General features: G+C 47.3%; 1 protein-coding gene across 1 annotated transcript in view; it reads right to left on the reverse strand.

Annotated features, from left to right (window-relative positions):
• LOC117055257 (ciliary neurotrophic factor receptor subunit alpha-like) overlaps nucleotides 1–16784 on the reverse strand; it is a 91165-nt gene that overhangs the window by 23037 nt on the left and 51344 nt on the right. The window contains exon 3 of the mRNA XM_033164710.1: nucleotides 16187–16483. Coding sequence (XP_033020601.1) covers nucleotides 16187–16483 — 297 coding nt within the window. The remainder of the gene's footprint in view (nucleotides 1–16186; nucleotides 16484–16784) is intronic.

The raw sequence follows: 16784 nt of genomic DNA on the forward strand, positions 1-16784 counted from the left end.
GTTCTCCTGGAGAGTTTCACTGCTTGGTAAGGTGAATTCTCCTGTCTACAAGTTCTGTTCAGCAGCATCTTCAAGCACTCTCACGCCGTTGAAACTTTCCTTTGTCTCAGTGATCCAATCGTCAACCATGGGACGCTCCTTGCTATGTTCCGTGCTGTCTTTTGCATGGGCACTCTGTTGGCTGGTTTTGAATGGTACTCACCGTGCCTACAGATTGCTGCCATCACTTCTTGCAGCATACCTGTTTCCAACCAAAACCGCAAACCCTTTTCACCTGCTTTCTGTTGCTCTCTACCTGATTGCAAATATGCTCCGCATCTCCCCAGGTATTCTTCTGAAGCATCTTTTCCTGCATCAACCAAGAACTCTACTACAGGCTCCTCAGGCAGTTCCTCCTTGTGCTCAGAAGTACTGTCTTCCGCAAGGAACTCTTCACCTGAAGATCAAGTCATGTAACCCTGCGTGGTACTTGCCAGCCTGTATCTTCAACGACAACCCCTTGTTGCTTAATCTTCTCAGCGGAGGACTGTCCTTACTTCTGCGGAAAAAACCCCTATTTCCCACACCTGTTTGTGTGTTCAACTCCTTTCTTCATTCAAGAAACACGCTGGACAAACTTTGCGTGAAATTCGATACTCCCTTTTCATCGCAAGCCGTGATGTCTAACTCTGGTTGTTAGCTATTCGCTAACTTCTCAACTTCCTGTCAAATGCAGTAACTCTTCAAAAGTGCTCAACTAATAGCACCAGTTGAGTTCTGGGCAGCCCCTTGGTCCCTGGCTGCCTAGATTTGTTCCAGTTATTCCCATACCTGCATTCACTAGCAGATCACCCTGATTTGCTTGCTTAACCTCCTTTCTTCTACAGGTATCGTTGTTTCTTCAGAACTCGATGTTTCAGTACTTTCCTAAGCCCCATGAACTTTTCCTGAGTTCCAGGACTATTTCTTCTACATGGTCGTGTGTAGTCGGAGAAGAAGACGACCGGCAACTCATTCATCGTCTTCATTCTCCTCTCCAACACCATTTTGCAGTTCTAAACCTGTCTTGTACTTTATATTGTACTTGTAAAAATTGCATATTTGCCTTTGTATGCTTCTTGAAATATCCGCCTCGCATATTACATGTGTTTTCCATATAGCTTGGTAATTAATGATATGGATGTTTATTTACATGAAAACTTTTCTGAAATGGTTTCCATTTAGAGCGTCACAATTTTGATGATATGGAAATGTTTATGTAAGGTCAAAACATCGTCTTTGTGCAGTTCTAGTCATAGACATATTTATACATATATGTTTTATTTCAATAATCCTAAATCTCCACGTTGTGCTTGCAAAAGTTGTAGTTCAAAATGTGGTAACACTTATATGCCTTATTTGAAATATTTCCTTTGGTCAAAGAATTGGTCATTCTCGGATTTGTTCAAAGTATATATGTCAAGTCTGGTGGCGTCCTACCCTTTTGGTACCCCTATTTACTTTAAAGATTCCCCCTCTATATGCTACCTTTTGGCAGTAAACCAGGTTCCCAGCTTTTCCCTTCACTCTGTTTCCTGCTGTTGATGGGAGACCCTTATGTAGTTGGTTTAAATCCCATCTCGTTTCGCTGGAAACCCTTGCGTAGATGGTTTAAATCCTCATCCTGGCTGGGACACCTTTATATAGGTAGCTTAAATCCCCTCTTGTGGCGAAAACCACTTGTACTTAGGTGCCTTAAATCCCCTCTCTGGAATCGGACCCTAGTTCCCCGTTACCTGTGGTCGCTGTGGTAAGTCCAGAATCTAAAGTTCCCTCGATTCTGTAGCCTCAGAGCCACACACCTTTTATGTTTCCTTATCCATTTTCCTTAGTTTCCAAATAAAAATTAAAAAAAATGGGGGAGGGGTCTGGGTAGGCTATGTAGCCCCAGCTCTAGTTATACTTTAATTTTGGGTCCCGGATCGGGACCTCTCTTATGTTTGGGCAGTCGTTATCCGTTATTTTTAATTTTGGACCTGTATCAGGTCCTCTCTTGTGTTTGGGGAGTAATTTGTTGTTTTACGCTGCACGCGAAAGTATATATGATTATGAGGTGACTTGTTGTATTACACTACATATTGAAGCATTTATATATGCCTAGAAGGTTTACAGTGTATCGGATCGATCACTTTTTATGTTCGGCTAGTGGTTTGTTATTTTCATGACTTTATTGCTACATTATTGTACAAGTATTTCCTCCTATGAAAGGGGTGGATGTTGATAGTTTTGCTGGTGTTTATATCACAGTTTTGATGTAGACTTTGATGTGGACACTGTCGGCATTGTTGACGTTTGCCTTTTCATGTCAAGGTCTATATCGAAGCAAATGGTAATGTTTGTGTCAGATAAATGCTTATGATATCTCTAACCTTCCTTTTTTTATATAACTAAAACAAAATTAATTTAATTTAAAACAAAAAAAGAAAGATGATATGTCGGAATACGTTTCACGGATCCGCCATGGATTCATATTTAATTGGTTATTTTATGGGTTTTTCAAGGTCTACTTTTGGTATAATTGCGCGCAAAAGTGAAAGTGAAAGCATGAATGAATAGTGTGATTCACTTACAAGATTAATCCGCCTTTATTTTGTAGATCCGGTCATGTTCAAAGTTGTTAATGAGCGTTAAACTTGCTTCCCGCCCTTTTGGAGGGCAGCAACAGTGATTTTATTGGTTAAGGCATTATTGATGATGTCACGTTTGTTCCCTAATAAAAGGCAGAGGCACCCCGCTTAGGCAGGAGGAGTAGCACGAGACCGCACGTTCTTCTTATGTTCTTTTAGTTGGGTTTTAGTTGAAGTCAAGTTTAGTTTAAGGGGCTAGGAGCGGGCTGGACGGGTTGGATGGGTTTTTTCTTTTAGTTAGAGTTAGATCGCGGAAGATCATTCGGTTTAGCCTTAGTTAGGTTTTCTTTAGGTTTAGCCTAGGGCTAGAATTGCGGAAGATATTTCGGTTTTAGTTTATTTAGTTAGCCTCGCGGAAGATCGGGCGCGCAGGGACGTTAAGCTTAGGAGAACTTAGCTTAGGGAACGAGCCTATGCGGGTTCTGCCGAAGCCACTAAAGATACAACCGGTGTCTGTCTTCCTTTGGGGGTTAAAAGGGGAGTAAAGTAAAAAATTTAATTTTCTGTAAATTGGTCCGTCTATTCAGAGTCAGGGTATATATTTTATTTCACGAGGCAACTGTTCATTAAAGAAGGCAATTAGAAACTCACACTTCATCTGAGTCATCAATTGGCTTACTCAACATCCTTCAGACTGTGAGGCTTTGGCCGGCGACCGTGTTCAAAAGCACGCGGAACGCTGGCCGCTTTCCCCGCAACTGGTACCTCGTGCATAACCAATCCAAGGCCGTGCACGAGGAGCTCCAGCACCCAAACCCCGACAGAGATTGTCTGTGGAGCACCCCACTGTCTCTCAAGACAGATGGATGGCACCAACAGCAGTTCTTCAACCTTCTCCTTTGCCTTCTGCCACAGAAGCCTGTATCCATGGCGGAGAAGACCCCAGCTGTGCCTTTTTGCACAGTCCCTCAGGCTAGCTTTCAAAGTGGCAAGAGTCCCCTAGGCACGCGACCAATGCAGCAACAGGCACCACAAGAGATCGTGGATCTCGTCCGCAACAGGTTTCATGGTTGCCAGTCACATGGATCATCTGGGCTGAGACTTGTGAGCTGCCAGCTGGTACAACACTGCCAAGCCAATGTGGGGGTCCCCTGAGAGCGAGACCATCGGCCGTCCTCCCCTTCCTAGTGTCCGAAGTCTGTCTGTTATTATTGCCGACTGATTACCGGTAAATTGCCTTCTGAAATAGCTTAGAACACACCCATGAACAGCAGGCTTGATATTCCCATTTGTCCAGCTGGAAAAGGCTCTTGGAACAAACATGTCTTCCGTTGTTTCTGGAAAGCACAGACAGTGGGCAAATCTCAGGAGGAACACTGTTCCACAGAATAGGGGCAGTCACAACAAAGGCCCTGCTCTGAGTTGCTGCAGAGTGGGCTTTTGAGATCTTTGGACTTTGCAGGAGAAATCTACCTCTCAAAGCCAGGTGGCTCACTTTAGTGCATGAGTTCAGATTGAGTTTCCAAACACCTAACTAACGGCATTAAAACCATCCTCACTGCTGAAGGCCAAACTGTGCTGGAGCTGAGCTGGGTTTCCTCTTCAACTGTTTCTCTTGACAAAACTCCCAATGCTCAACTAGAAGAAAGCAGACTGCCCATCTCTGGGCGATCAGGTGTCCTAAACCTGAGGGTATAGGGCAGGGGACAGCAAGCTTTTTCAGCAGGGGGCCGGTCCACTGTCCCTTAGACCTTGTGGGGGGCCGGACTATATTTTGAAAACAACAACAACAAAAAATGAACAAATTCCCATGCCCCACAAATAACCCAGAGATGCATTTTAAATAAAAGGACACATTCTAATCATGTAAAAACACGCTGATTCCTGAAACGTCCGCAGGCCGGATTTAGAAGGAGATTGGGCCGCATCTGGCCCCCGGGCCTTAGTTTGGGGACCCCTGGTATAGGTAAGTATAGAAATTCAATAAATCACCATCTTCATCATCCCAGTTCCCAGGAAATGGGTATTGACTTGACTAGGTCAACATGGAAATTGAACACACACAAAACAAAAACAGGAAAAAGAGACAAAGGGAGAGGGAAGGAGGGAGAAGAGGGAGAAGGAGCAGTACCCCCACAAAAGGCAAGTGGCCTTTTACCTCTTCCAAAACAAAGGGCAACTTTTATTGGAAATTGGGGGGGGGGGCGAGAAATTTGCCAGGCAGGCAACTATCCAACGGAACTCAATGCCAGAGGATGCAATCTTTGCAGATGCAAAGCTGAGTTGGGCATCTCCATGATTATTTATTTGTACACGGATTAATGAGATGCCGTTCTCCAAAGTGAGACAAAGCAACTTTCAGCATAAAAAGAGAAGAAACCCGCACAAGGAAAAACTCATCTATATTCAGAGCGAAACCAATTAACGCTGAGAAAGTTGGCACAAACCGAAAAAACCCCCCAACTCTGCTGGTAGGAGACCATCTCGGGCTGGGAAGGATTAGAGTGAGATTGTCCCAGGGGCAGCTTTGCTAGAGATCTATCATCGGATGCCGTAGAAGCATCAGCCCCTTCCAGAGGCAGGAGACAGATGCGGATCCAGCCTGCCGCTGCTGGGAGCCCTGGTGATGCTGGCTGAAGCCATGGCAGCTGACAGGAAGCCAGAGAAGCTGGCACCGTCCCAGGGAAAGACCACGGATTGGCCCCAAATGCAGACTGCCGATTCCCTGTCCCAGTGGGCAGCTCCTGGTTACCTACGCAGGTATCTGGAGCGCGACACCTGCCCTACTGGCCACCAGCGCTGGCTGTGAGAGCCTTCTGGAGAGACCACCTTTGGCAGGCTGAGAAGCTGCCAGCCAGCCAGGATTGCACCCCACACGGGCCTCAGCCATCCACGCAGCGATCAGATTTCTTGGGGGAAGAGGCTGCGGGGGAGTTGTTTACACAGCCATTTGGATCCTTTAATTATTTTGCTGGTTTTGTCATGTTAACAAGGATAAACAAGCACAGGAGAGGAAAAACTGGGCCGCTGTCCATTCGCACGGCCAAGGCAGCATCATCCATCAAGCAGAAGGCTGCCCCGGAAAAAAAACCAAACAAAAAACCAAACAAAAGGGGCCTTGGGTTTACTATGGCCCTGTTCAGGGAAGTTTTTAATCTGTATCCTAATATCTGTTGGAAGCCGCCCAGAGTGGCTGGGGAAACCCAGCCAGATGGGTGGGATACAAATAAATTATTATTATTATTATTATTATTATTATTATTATTATTATTATTAAGCAAGGGGTTCCTTCTTCCTCGGCGGCAACTCCTGCCCTACATGTCGGGGCATCTGTGGGGCATCTGCCGCGCACATGTGCAGGCAGGAATGCCTTTTTAAAACCTGAAGTTTTGACTGAGTTTACTTTCGCCAAAGTCTTATTCCACTAGATCCCTGCAGGGAAATAAGTGCAGAGAATGAGGCTGCAGATCTGAAGATCTGTTGGGTTTCTTTCCTTTCCATTTTTCTAGCAGAGATCTAGTGGACACAATTCCTGGCTATTTCCACCTCTGGCTCAAAAGTCTCACGATGCTGGAGGGGATGCGGATCTTTCAGGAAGCGTTTGTGAGTGGGACCCCAGGTGCGAGTGGGAGTCCCGCCGCTCGCAATCTGGCCGCAGCATTCTGTGCCAGCCGCTGCTCCCAAACGAGACCCAAGGGCTGCCCCACACAGAGCGTTTTACAGCAATCCAGCCTCAGGGTTAACAATGCAACAAGTCAGGCCACTCTCATCCAGGAAGGGCCACTGTTGGCAAACGCGATGAAGCTGGTGGAGGGCACTCCTGGCCGCAGGGAACACATGGGCCTTTGCCCGAACCCAGGAGAGAGCCTCTGCCAGCCCGTGTGGAGAACACTCAGCTATATGGGCCAGCGGTCTGACTCGGCATAAGGACAGCTTTTTATAATAATAATAATAATAATAATAATAATAATAATAAAATTTATTATTTATATCCCATCTGGCTGGATTTCCCCAGCCACTCTGGGCAGCTCCCAACTGAATATTAAAAACACAATACAGTACAAAATTAATTTATGTTCTTGTGTCTCAAAGGAAGGTCAAAGTCAAGGACCCCTGGATTGCTAAATGCAGTCAAACTTGACTATGGGGTGCGGCGCTCATCTCGCTTCAGGCCGAGGGAGCCAGCGTTTGTCCACAGAAAGCTTTTCGGGTCATGGAAAGAAGAGGGCCATCTGTCTTGTGTGCAGAAGGTCTCAGGTTCAAGAGGCAGTTCTGAGCTGGATGAACCAGTGTTGCCTGACGCAGGGCTTATCCACACTGATCCTGGCCCAGGTCACAGAATCATAGACTCCCAGAATCTTAAGAGTTGGAGGGGACCCCAAAGGGTCCTCTAGTCCAACCCCCTGCAACGCAGGAACCACAGCCAAAGCATCCATGACAGATGGCCATCCAACCTCTACTTAAAAACCTCTGTGCTTTAAAATTCCATGTGTGAGCACCTTCTATTTGTCTCCGGAGCTTTCCTTGCAAAAAAAAAACCCACTCTTTAAAGCTGAATTGGAGCAAATGGCTGTTAGTGTTTCCTGTGGATTGCAGTTTTTGCAAGGAAAGAGGGAGGCAGGGATGGATGGATGGATGGAGAAAGAGAGAGAGAGAGAGAGAGAGAGAGAGAGAGAGAGAGAGAGAGAGAGAGTTGGACCATGCCTGGGAAGCATGGAGGAAAGGTAAGTGTGGATAACAAGGCAGCATCCTTCCTCTCCGCTGCTTATGAAGGATGGCTCAGGGCTCTGAACTCGCCGACCATCTTTCCCAACTTCCTGTCTCGCAAGACCATTCTCCCTCACCGGATAACATTTCCCATTTCCCCCCTCCAATCTCTCTGCCAGAAAACCTATTCTCTTACTTAACCTAAAGCTAACCTCGGCAAAGCGAGGGCCTTCATATTTCAGGAGTACAGGCAAAGGGGGAGCAGGGGGAGGTCTTCATTGCAGCCCACGGTGTATTTGCAAACCATTACCCTGTCCTCTCTCCATCTTCATTTTCTGAGAGATGGCCTGGCCTTGTGACTTTCCCGTAATGTTTTTTCTGCTTTCTAAATCCTTTGGCGACCGGAGGGGAGTTGGGTGGAAGCATCCCTCCTCCTCGCAGGCTTACATGCCCTCTGGTAGCCCCACGGCTCCCTCCCACCCCGACCCCCGTCTCTCAGCCCCAACAGCGGTGGCCCGGAAAATTGTTTACAAAGGAGGAGGGAAGGATATTTTGATTGTTTGTGACACCGGCTGCCCCCGATTATCATGTTTTGCTGAGCGAGCCAAGGAAGCCTCTTCGGGCGATGCTTCAGGCGGACTCTTGGGAAGCCCCAGAAGGAACAGAGGAGGAAGGAGAAATTGAGACCTGCTCCAGAGCACATCGTAAGAACGTGCCTGCTGGATCAGGCCGGCGACCCACCTAACCCGGCATCCTGTTCTCACCCGATGCCCCAAGGGAAACCAGCAAGCCGGCTTTGAGAACAAGAGCAAGTCTCCACTCCTGCAATTTCCAGCTACTGAGTTTCAGAAGCATTGCTACCTCCGATTGTGAAGACAGAGCGCAGCCATCCTGGCTGGTAACCATCAACAACTGTCTCCTCCAGGGCCGAATTTAGACCTTTCGAGGCACTAAGCACTTAAAAGGTTTTGGTGCCCCCCAAAATATATCTAATTCAATTATATACAATAAACCATAAAATAAAATGTTATTTTTTTTGAAATGAAACAAAACCTACAGTAAGATGGAAAACAATGTTGATTTTTGTATACTGTACTTCCACTTAATATTTGAATTTTTTTCTCTCCTGCTTTTTCTAATGGCAAAGTCCTTTGATCAGAACCTCCAAACTACCGGTAATTTTGACACCACACACCTGCTTCTATGCTAAGTAGATATGAGGCATCTAGCTTGCCTTGCTGCAGCACAGTTGTTCTGTTGGGATTTTTAATATACCTCAACTGAGAAAATGAATGCTCAGCTGAGCAATCTGTGAACATTAATGTTAAATATCTAGCAACGGGACATTTCTGCAGTACCCGCTTCCCTTGGTGCCCTCAGCATGTGCTTATTTTGCTTAATGGTTAATCCAGCCCTGCTCTCCTCTATGAATCTGCCTAATCTTTTAAAGCCACCTTAGGTTGGCAGCCCTCCCAGCCTCCTGCAGGAGTGAGTTCCACAGATTAACAGTGCGAAGAAGGGCTTTCATTAATCTGTCCTGAATCTTCCAACATCCAGCTTCTTCCAGTGCTTTCTCTGTCCACTTTCTCCACGCTAGGCATGGTCTTACAACCATCTATCATGTCTCTCCCCCCCCCTAAACTAAAAAGTCCCAAGCACTGCAACTTTTCCACAAAGTCGAAACAAAATAGAAAATTCTTTCCAGTAGCACCTTAGAGACCAACTGAGTTTGTTCTTGGTATGAGCTTTCGTGTGCATGCACACTTCTTCAGATACACTGAAACAGAAGTCACCAAATCCTTAAATATAGTGAGGGAGTGGGGAGGGGTATTACTCAGAAGGGTGGTGGGAATGGGTGATCAGCTGATAGGTGTGGAAAACCTGTTGATGACTCTTAACAGCTGCAATTAGTCTTGCAGGGAAAGGCAAGGGGTGAGATGGCTAAAGATAGCTTTGTCATGTATAATGAGATAAGAATCCAATGTCTTTGTTCAGACCAGGTTTCTCCATGGTTTTAAGTTTGCTGATTAGTTGCAATCCAGCAACTTCTCTTTCCAGTCTATTTCTGAAATTTCTTTGTATTAAGACAGCTGCTTTGAGATCTTTTATAGAATGTCCTGGGAGATTGAAGTGTTCTCCTACTGGTTTCTCTGTCTTGTGATTCCTGATATCAGATTTATGTCCATTTATCCTTTGGCGTAGGGTTTGGCCTGTTTGTCCAATATAGAGAGCTGTTGGCATTTGATTGCATACACAATGTTAGAAGATGAGCAATTAAATAGTCCTGAGATGGTATGTTTGATGGTATGTTTGATGTTTCCACAAAGGTAATGCAGGGTCTGGGAAAGGCCACTCCTGGCTCTTGGAAGAGCTTTCATTTCCCATTCCTACCACCAATCCTTGCAGCTCAGGTGCACAAATTCAACTTCTTATGTGTCCCCATCTTTGGCGCATCTAATCTGCAAATCTAATCTTAATATTGTCCTCGCAACGGCCCTGCAGGGTAGACCACTCACTCCCATTTTACAGATAGAAGTGGAAAGTCAGCGATTGTCCCAGGGCCACCTAACGGGCAGAACCTCAAGGGGGTCCAGGCTCAGTTACCAGATTTCTCTCTCCTGGCCAGCCCTGGCTCATGACTTGAGAAGGTACAGAAGAGGCAAAATGCCCAAAGGGAGGTTGAGCGAGAAGCCCACTGCCGAAGGCCACAAACTTCTCCATGTAACAGAAGCCACCCGGGTGGAAGTCAGGCTTCTCCAAAATGCTGATCAAGGAATTTTCCAATAAATGCAATCATCTCCCTTGCTTGGAACATCCTCAGCATTAATTCGTTTATGGCTGATGGATGAATGGAGCGGGGCCTCCTTCTTCCACAAAGGCTGTGCAATTCTCTCTTGGCACTGCATTTTGCTATGAGACAATTTGGACATCAGCTGTGGGAGCAGCCCTGCACAGTGCCTGCATGTGAATCCGTTCTCTCTCTCTCTCTCTCTCTCTCTCTCTCTCTCTCAATCTCTCTCTCTCTCTCCATCATCCACTGAGACACAGGAGAATGTGGGTCTCTGGGGTTGCAGGAGGCAACATTTTGTGGTGGCCAACGGCATTGCATTGTTGCCGGTCAGGAACAGACCACCCTCTCCTGAGCCCAGCACCCCTTGCAACACAGCACCCCCAGATGATAGCACAAGAGGCTCAGCACCTGCACCAAAAGAGCCTGCAGGATCAGGCCAAAGGGTAGCCCATCTAGTCCAGAATCCTGCTCTCGTAGCAGAAAACCAGATGTGCCAATGAGAAACCTGCGAGCAGGATCCAAGTGCAAGAGCCCTATCCTCTCCTGTGAGAAGAGGACCTGCTGGATCAGGCCAATGGCCCATTGAGTTCATCAGCATCCTGCGCTCACAGCGGCCAACCAAATACCCTTTTCTGAGAAGCCTGTAAGCAGAATCTGAGCGCTAGAGCATCTCTCCCCTCCTGGGGTTTCCAGGAACTATCATTCAGAAGCACGGCAGCCCTTATTGAGGAAGCAGAACACATGATAGCCATGGCTGGTGGGCATCAAGAGCCTTCTCCTCCAGCAACCTATTACTGCTTGAAAGAAACAAGCGGAATACAGTCTTTTGGCTCAGGGGAGGAGGAGAAAAGTGAAAGCAACCTCCATATTCCCGGCTGCATCTGGTGCCCAGCTGAGGGGAAGAACCAGCTCCAATGGCATGGGGAGAAATCCATATTTATTAGCAACTAACGGCTGATCACCTGATAATCAGAGGCTGGCAGGCAAAGAGGCCCCAGGATTGCTCACAGCCTGGCCAAAACCACAAGCAAGCAAGAGATCTGCCTTTCCACCCCTCCTCCCTTGATGCTCAAACCCCCCCCCCCATTACCCCCTCCTGGCTCTGCTGTGTTTGTTTTGCTGTTGATTCGCACGGCTTTTTCCATGTCATTTTCTGTCAAACCGCACACATTTTCCCTTCCCGTTGCCAGCTCTTTAGTGACAGATTGACGGGGGGTGGGGGTGGGCAAGGCTGGAAGTGGAGAGGAGAGCCCATAGAGAGACACCCCCCACCCCACCCCCCACGGCTGCAGCGGGTGGCTCCACGCCAGCTTTCCCAGCGCTGGAATTGATCCTGGCTTCCACCTGCTCTGCAGGCAATTACGCACACATGGCCCGGGATGGCTGCATCCGCCCCACCCCCACCCAAAGAGCTCGCGGCAGGGCTTCAACCTGGGGTGGTGGCGGTGGCAAGGGCCTGGCAGGATCGAGAGGAAACCTGCGTTTCCTGAACTTGAAACCAGCATTTCAAAATTGCAACGTTTCTTCTGAGAGCGCTGCCTAAGTGGGAACAGCACGACCCCGGCCTCCAGCAGTGACTGGCTCTGAAGAGGGAACGCCAGGGAGGTCTTAAGTAGCCAAACGCTTGCCTGTTTCCCCCTCTCCTCCTGCAATTTCCAACAACTGGGATTCAGAAGCATCGCTGCATCCGACCGTGGAGGCAAAGCATAGCCATTGTGGCTAGGAGCCCTCGAGAGCTCTCCACGAATTTGTCCGGACCTCTTTTCAAGTCATCGCAGTTGGTGGCCATTCCTGCCTCTTGTGGCAGAGAGTTCCACAGTTTAACTCCGTGCCACATGAACAACGGTAGCCCTTTCCTCCATGAACTTGTCTCATCCCCTTTTAAAACCACCCAAGCTATTTTGGGTGTCCGTGAGTGATATGAGCAGTGCTATTTTTCTAGAAAAAGTGTTACTGCAACTTACCAGGAACACCTCCCTCTTAGAATGGCAATGGCTTTTCTTCCAAATTTTTAATAGTAGAATAAGATTGTTTAAGATGTAAAGAAATTACTAAAGATGATTGACAAAGAACGCAGGAAGGGGAGATGACAGTAAGTAAAGATACAATGTAAAGGATAGAAGTTAGTGGAAATAATAAGTTTTTTGTTTTCATTGTAGGTTTTTTCTTTGTATGGTTGTATTGGTTTTGTATTTGTTTGTTTTTGTTGATTTTATAAAATTTAATAAATATATTCAAAATAAAAATAGAATGGCAATGGCACCAATGTGAGAGGTGCTGGAACGAAGTTTCAGTGAATTCCTCCTGAAAAAAAGCTCTGGTTATGAGAGAGGGAGAAAAACTTGTCTCTTTCCACTTTCTCCATGCCACACATGATTTTTATAAACGTTCATCATGTCACCCTCTTCTCGCCATTTCTCTAAACTAAAAAGTCCCAAACGCTGAGTATCTCCACCACCCCCTCGATCATTTGGGTTGCCCTTATCTGAACCGGCTTTGTCCACAGACAGCTTTCTGGATCACGCGGCCAGCAGGACTAAACCGCTTCTGGCACAACAGGACACCGTGACGGAAACCAGAGCGCATGGAAACGCCATTTACCTCCCCACCACAGCAGTACCTATTTATCTACAGTCAAACCCGGGGTTGCGCACACCCCGGGTTGCAGGCGTTTGAGTTAAGAATGCCCACAACCCGGAAGCATTTCTGGAGCACATGCGACCCCCGGATGCATGGAACGCTTCTGCGCACTTCGTGCATGCGCAGAAGCGCTCAAATCGAGCTACTTCCGGGTTTTTTCTTTTGGGGGGGCATTCGTGTTAAGCACGCCCATGTTTCATAGCGGAACAGATCGCGTACGTAACACGGGGTACAATTGTACTTGCACTGGCATGCTTTCGAACTGCTAGGTTGGCAGGAGCTGGGACAAAGCAATGGGAGCATGCACCATCGTGGGGATTCGAACCAGCGACCTTCCAATCGGCAAGCCCAAGAGGCTCAGTGGTCTAGACCCTAGCGCCACCCACATCCTGGAAGAGAACAGACTGCTGGCAGGCGCCGCTTCCGGCCGAGAACATGAGACACCATCGTTAAAAAGAGCTGCATTGTTTCCCCACCTGCTACTGAGCTGGATTCAAGGTTCTTGTATTAATTTATAATAGCCTGAGCAACCTAGGTCCAGGGTTTCTCGGGGATTGCCTGAAACTTTCTGCCGTGGCTTGGTCCCTCCTGCTTCTGTTTCTCAACTGAGAACCACACCTGAGAAACTTCTGTATTATTTGTGTACAAGCAAAGGAGGAGTTGCAGAGCCAGGAATCAGCTACCAAACACTTTAACTTATGGATATTCAATGAAGCTGAACCTTGGAAGATTCAGGGCAGAGGAAAGAAAGTCCTTCTCCACGCAGCACATAGTTAAACTGTGGAACTCCCTGCCACAGGAGGAAGTGAGGGCCACCAACTCGGATGGCTTTGAAAGAGGATGAGACAAATTCATGGAGGAGGAGAGGGTTATCGATGGCTACTAGGGGCTGAGGTCCCTTCAGCCCCCCATAAAATGTTTGAGGGGTCCGTCACCCCCCCCCAAAAAAAAGTTGATGGGCATTGCCATTCAAATGGTGCATGTGTTCCGTCTTGCGATTGACTATACAGGGTGGTGCTTACCTGTCCCCCCCAAAAAAATATTTTATTCAAATTATTCAACTATTTATTCAATCTTTTATTCAAGCTGATCCAACACAATCTTCTTATGGTGGGGACAGCACCTGGGACATTCTGTATGCCAAACAGGTGTCCTGCCACTGAGCTACCTTTGCTCTCCCAGTCCGATTACGCAGGCTCCCATTCTACTTATAGGGAACTGAGTCAGAGTGCGACATGGCCAAGCAACCAAAATGCATCTTGGACAGAGGTGACAATTGGCCAGACACTTCCTGGCTTCCTAGCATCCCCCAGCCACTTTTTTTCTCAAAAGATGCTGGAGCTATTTTGCGTAGGGGCAGGGACCAGTGCCGTGCCGTTAATCATGCACCGGGGGCGGGAGAGTGTTAGATTAAAATCCTGCCAATTAAATTAATTGCCCTGAGAGCGCCTCACCTGATTAGCTCCATGCATCTTTAATTGCAAGGCAACCGCCAGGAGTTCTGCTGCTGTTCTGAAGACCCTCCTGTGAGCTGGTGCTGAGAGTCTTTGGATGGAGCTTGCCCGTCTCCCGTCACCCTTGGGAAGGGCTGCAGATGAACCCTACCCGAATGGGAACCAGCAGGATTCCCACTCGCAGCACAGTGTCCTCGTTCTCCACACCCCCTGCCACCCATCACCATCCTCCGCCTCAAGCTCAAAAGCAGCAGTGCGGGGAGTGCCGGGTCAAATCGGTAATGATACACTGGGCAAAGGATTTGGGACACAATATTCAGATGGCAGGTGGTGACAGCAGTCACGAAATTAGAAGACGCCTGCTTCTTGGGAGAAAATCAATGACAAACCTAGACAGCATCTTAAAAAGCAGAGACATCACCTTGCCGACAAAGGTCCGTATAGTTCAAGCTATGCTTTCCCCAGTAGTAATGTATGGAAGTGAGAGGTGGACCATAAAGAAGGCTGATCGCCAAAGAACTGATGCTTTTCAGTTATGGTGTTGGAGGGGACTCTTGAGAGTTCCCCGACACATAACTTCCCCACTGACACTGCAGAACAGAATCTTTGCTCTCTTCTTTAGTCTCATTTCATACACTCCAATTCTTATCCACACAGAAGGTTTGCAATGTAGATCTGATCAGTCAGGTGGTTCCATGCTAACTTCTACATTTTGATATGTATTTGTGCTTGTCCTTGGGAACCTAGTTACAGGTAGGTAGCCGTGTTGGTCTGCCATAGTCAAAACAAAATAAAAAAAATCCTTCCAGTAGCACCTTAGAGACCAACTAAGTTTGTTCTCGGTATGAGCTAGTGTGCATGCACACTTCTTCACTGAAACACTTCAGATACACTGTTTCAGTGTATCTAAAGAAGTGTGCATGCACACGAAAGCTCATACCAAGAACAAACTTAGTTGGTCTATAAGGTGCTACTGGAAGGATTTTTTTTTTTTACTTTTTATTTTGTTTTGACTTGGGAACCTAGCCATCCATCTGCCTCTAGCACTGGTTATTCTGCCCAGCAAAGGAAAGAAAAATAAGAGCGAAACTGAAGGATTGCAACTAACACAAAGTATTATGCAGATTCTGCAGCTGGCCAAGTACACAATGATTCAAGAGCCCATGCGTGGGCATAGTAGAAAAGAAGACATAGGAGCATGGCATGGGCGATTTCATTTCCTCCAGGATTTGCAAAAACTCCATTGCCCATCCCTTGCTGCAAAAAGAGTGTGCCCCCCCTTGCTGCAACCCCCCCCCCCCAGTATTAATTGTATAGGAAACGAGAGAGACTTCTCGCTCTTTCTTTCCCCTCATTGCCTCCTCCCCAAGTAGAATCTGGATTGCAGGGGCACGGACCTGGTTTTGTTTGCACATGTTACTCAGTATATGCTACAGGAGGAACAACAACAACAACAACAACAACAGATTTGCAATTCCCTCTTCCAGTGAGCTTTCAAAAAGTAGCTTCTCCAATGCTGACTTCCGCTGCATTTATGTGAACACTTGCCCTGATTGTTGATTTAATAATAATAATATAGGGGTACCTCCGGTTGCGGACAGGATCCGTTCCGGAGCTCCAGCCGGATCCCAAATTTTCTGCAACCGGAGGTGCCACTTCTGCGCATGCACACGTGTGCAGAGTGCTTCTGTGCATGCGCGAGCAGCGAAAACCGGAAGTATATTTCCAGGTTTGCTGCTTTCGCAACCCAAACTTTACGTTACCCAAGGGTAACAGAAGCCGAGGTTCCACTGTAACAACAACAACAACAACAACAACAATAATACTTCACCCATCTGGCTGCATTTCCCCAGTCCCTTGTGCTATTGGTTTGTTACTTGCTTTTTAAAAACACTGCTGCCATTTTATTTGCCACCCTGAGCATATTCTTTCAGATAAAGGGAGGATGGAAACGCCAAAAAGAATGAAAAAAGGATAAATAAAACCCAAAGGCGCATTTTCATAAGCACAAAACGCAGAGGGGGTGGGGTAGAGAGAGGAGCAAGAGGACGAACTTCCCGGCGCCATGTACTCACTTCCTACTTTGAGGTTGACCCGGTACTTGAGATGCCATGAGGAGCCCTCGTAGCAGGAGTACTGCCCGCTGTGGGAGAGGTCCACGTTCCGGAGGACGAGACGGGAGCCGTTGAGATGGGATGCATCCAAGTCGGTACTGTTGGCCGTCCAAGTGACCGCGGCGTCCCTGTCCACAGACCCACACTGTAGCGCTACGTCCGTCCCCAACTGTGCGTAGTGAATGTGGGACTCTGGGATTCAAAGAAGAGAAGACGTTCATTCATACATTGTCACATTGCCTTTCCCACTCAGTCACTTCCATCGGCAGAACTGGCACTAGTACAGGTGCCACCTAATGCCTGCTCCACATCTGTAAGAAATCAGAGTGTTTGAGGACCGGGACATTCACAGGGAAAACAAAAGGCTTGTTTACAAAGCCATTGTACTACCAACCCTACTGTATGCTTGTGAAACATGGACCACTTATAAACGCCATTTCCAACTCCTCAAAATATTTCATCAACGGGGTCTCCGAATTTTTTTACACATTCA

The sequence above is a fragment of the Lacerta agilis genome, chromosome 11 (assembly GCF_009819535.1).
Source record: "Lacerta agilis isolate rLacAgi1 chromosome 11, rLacAgi1.pri, whole genome shotgun sequence".
Taxonomy (NCBI): Eukaryota; Metazoa; Chordata; class Lepidosauria; order Squamata; family Lacertidae; genus Lacerta; species Lacerta agilis.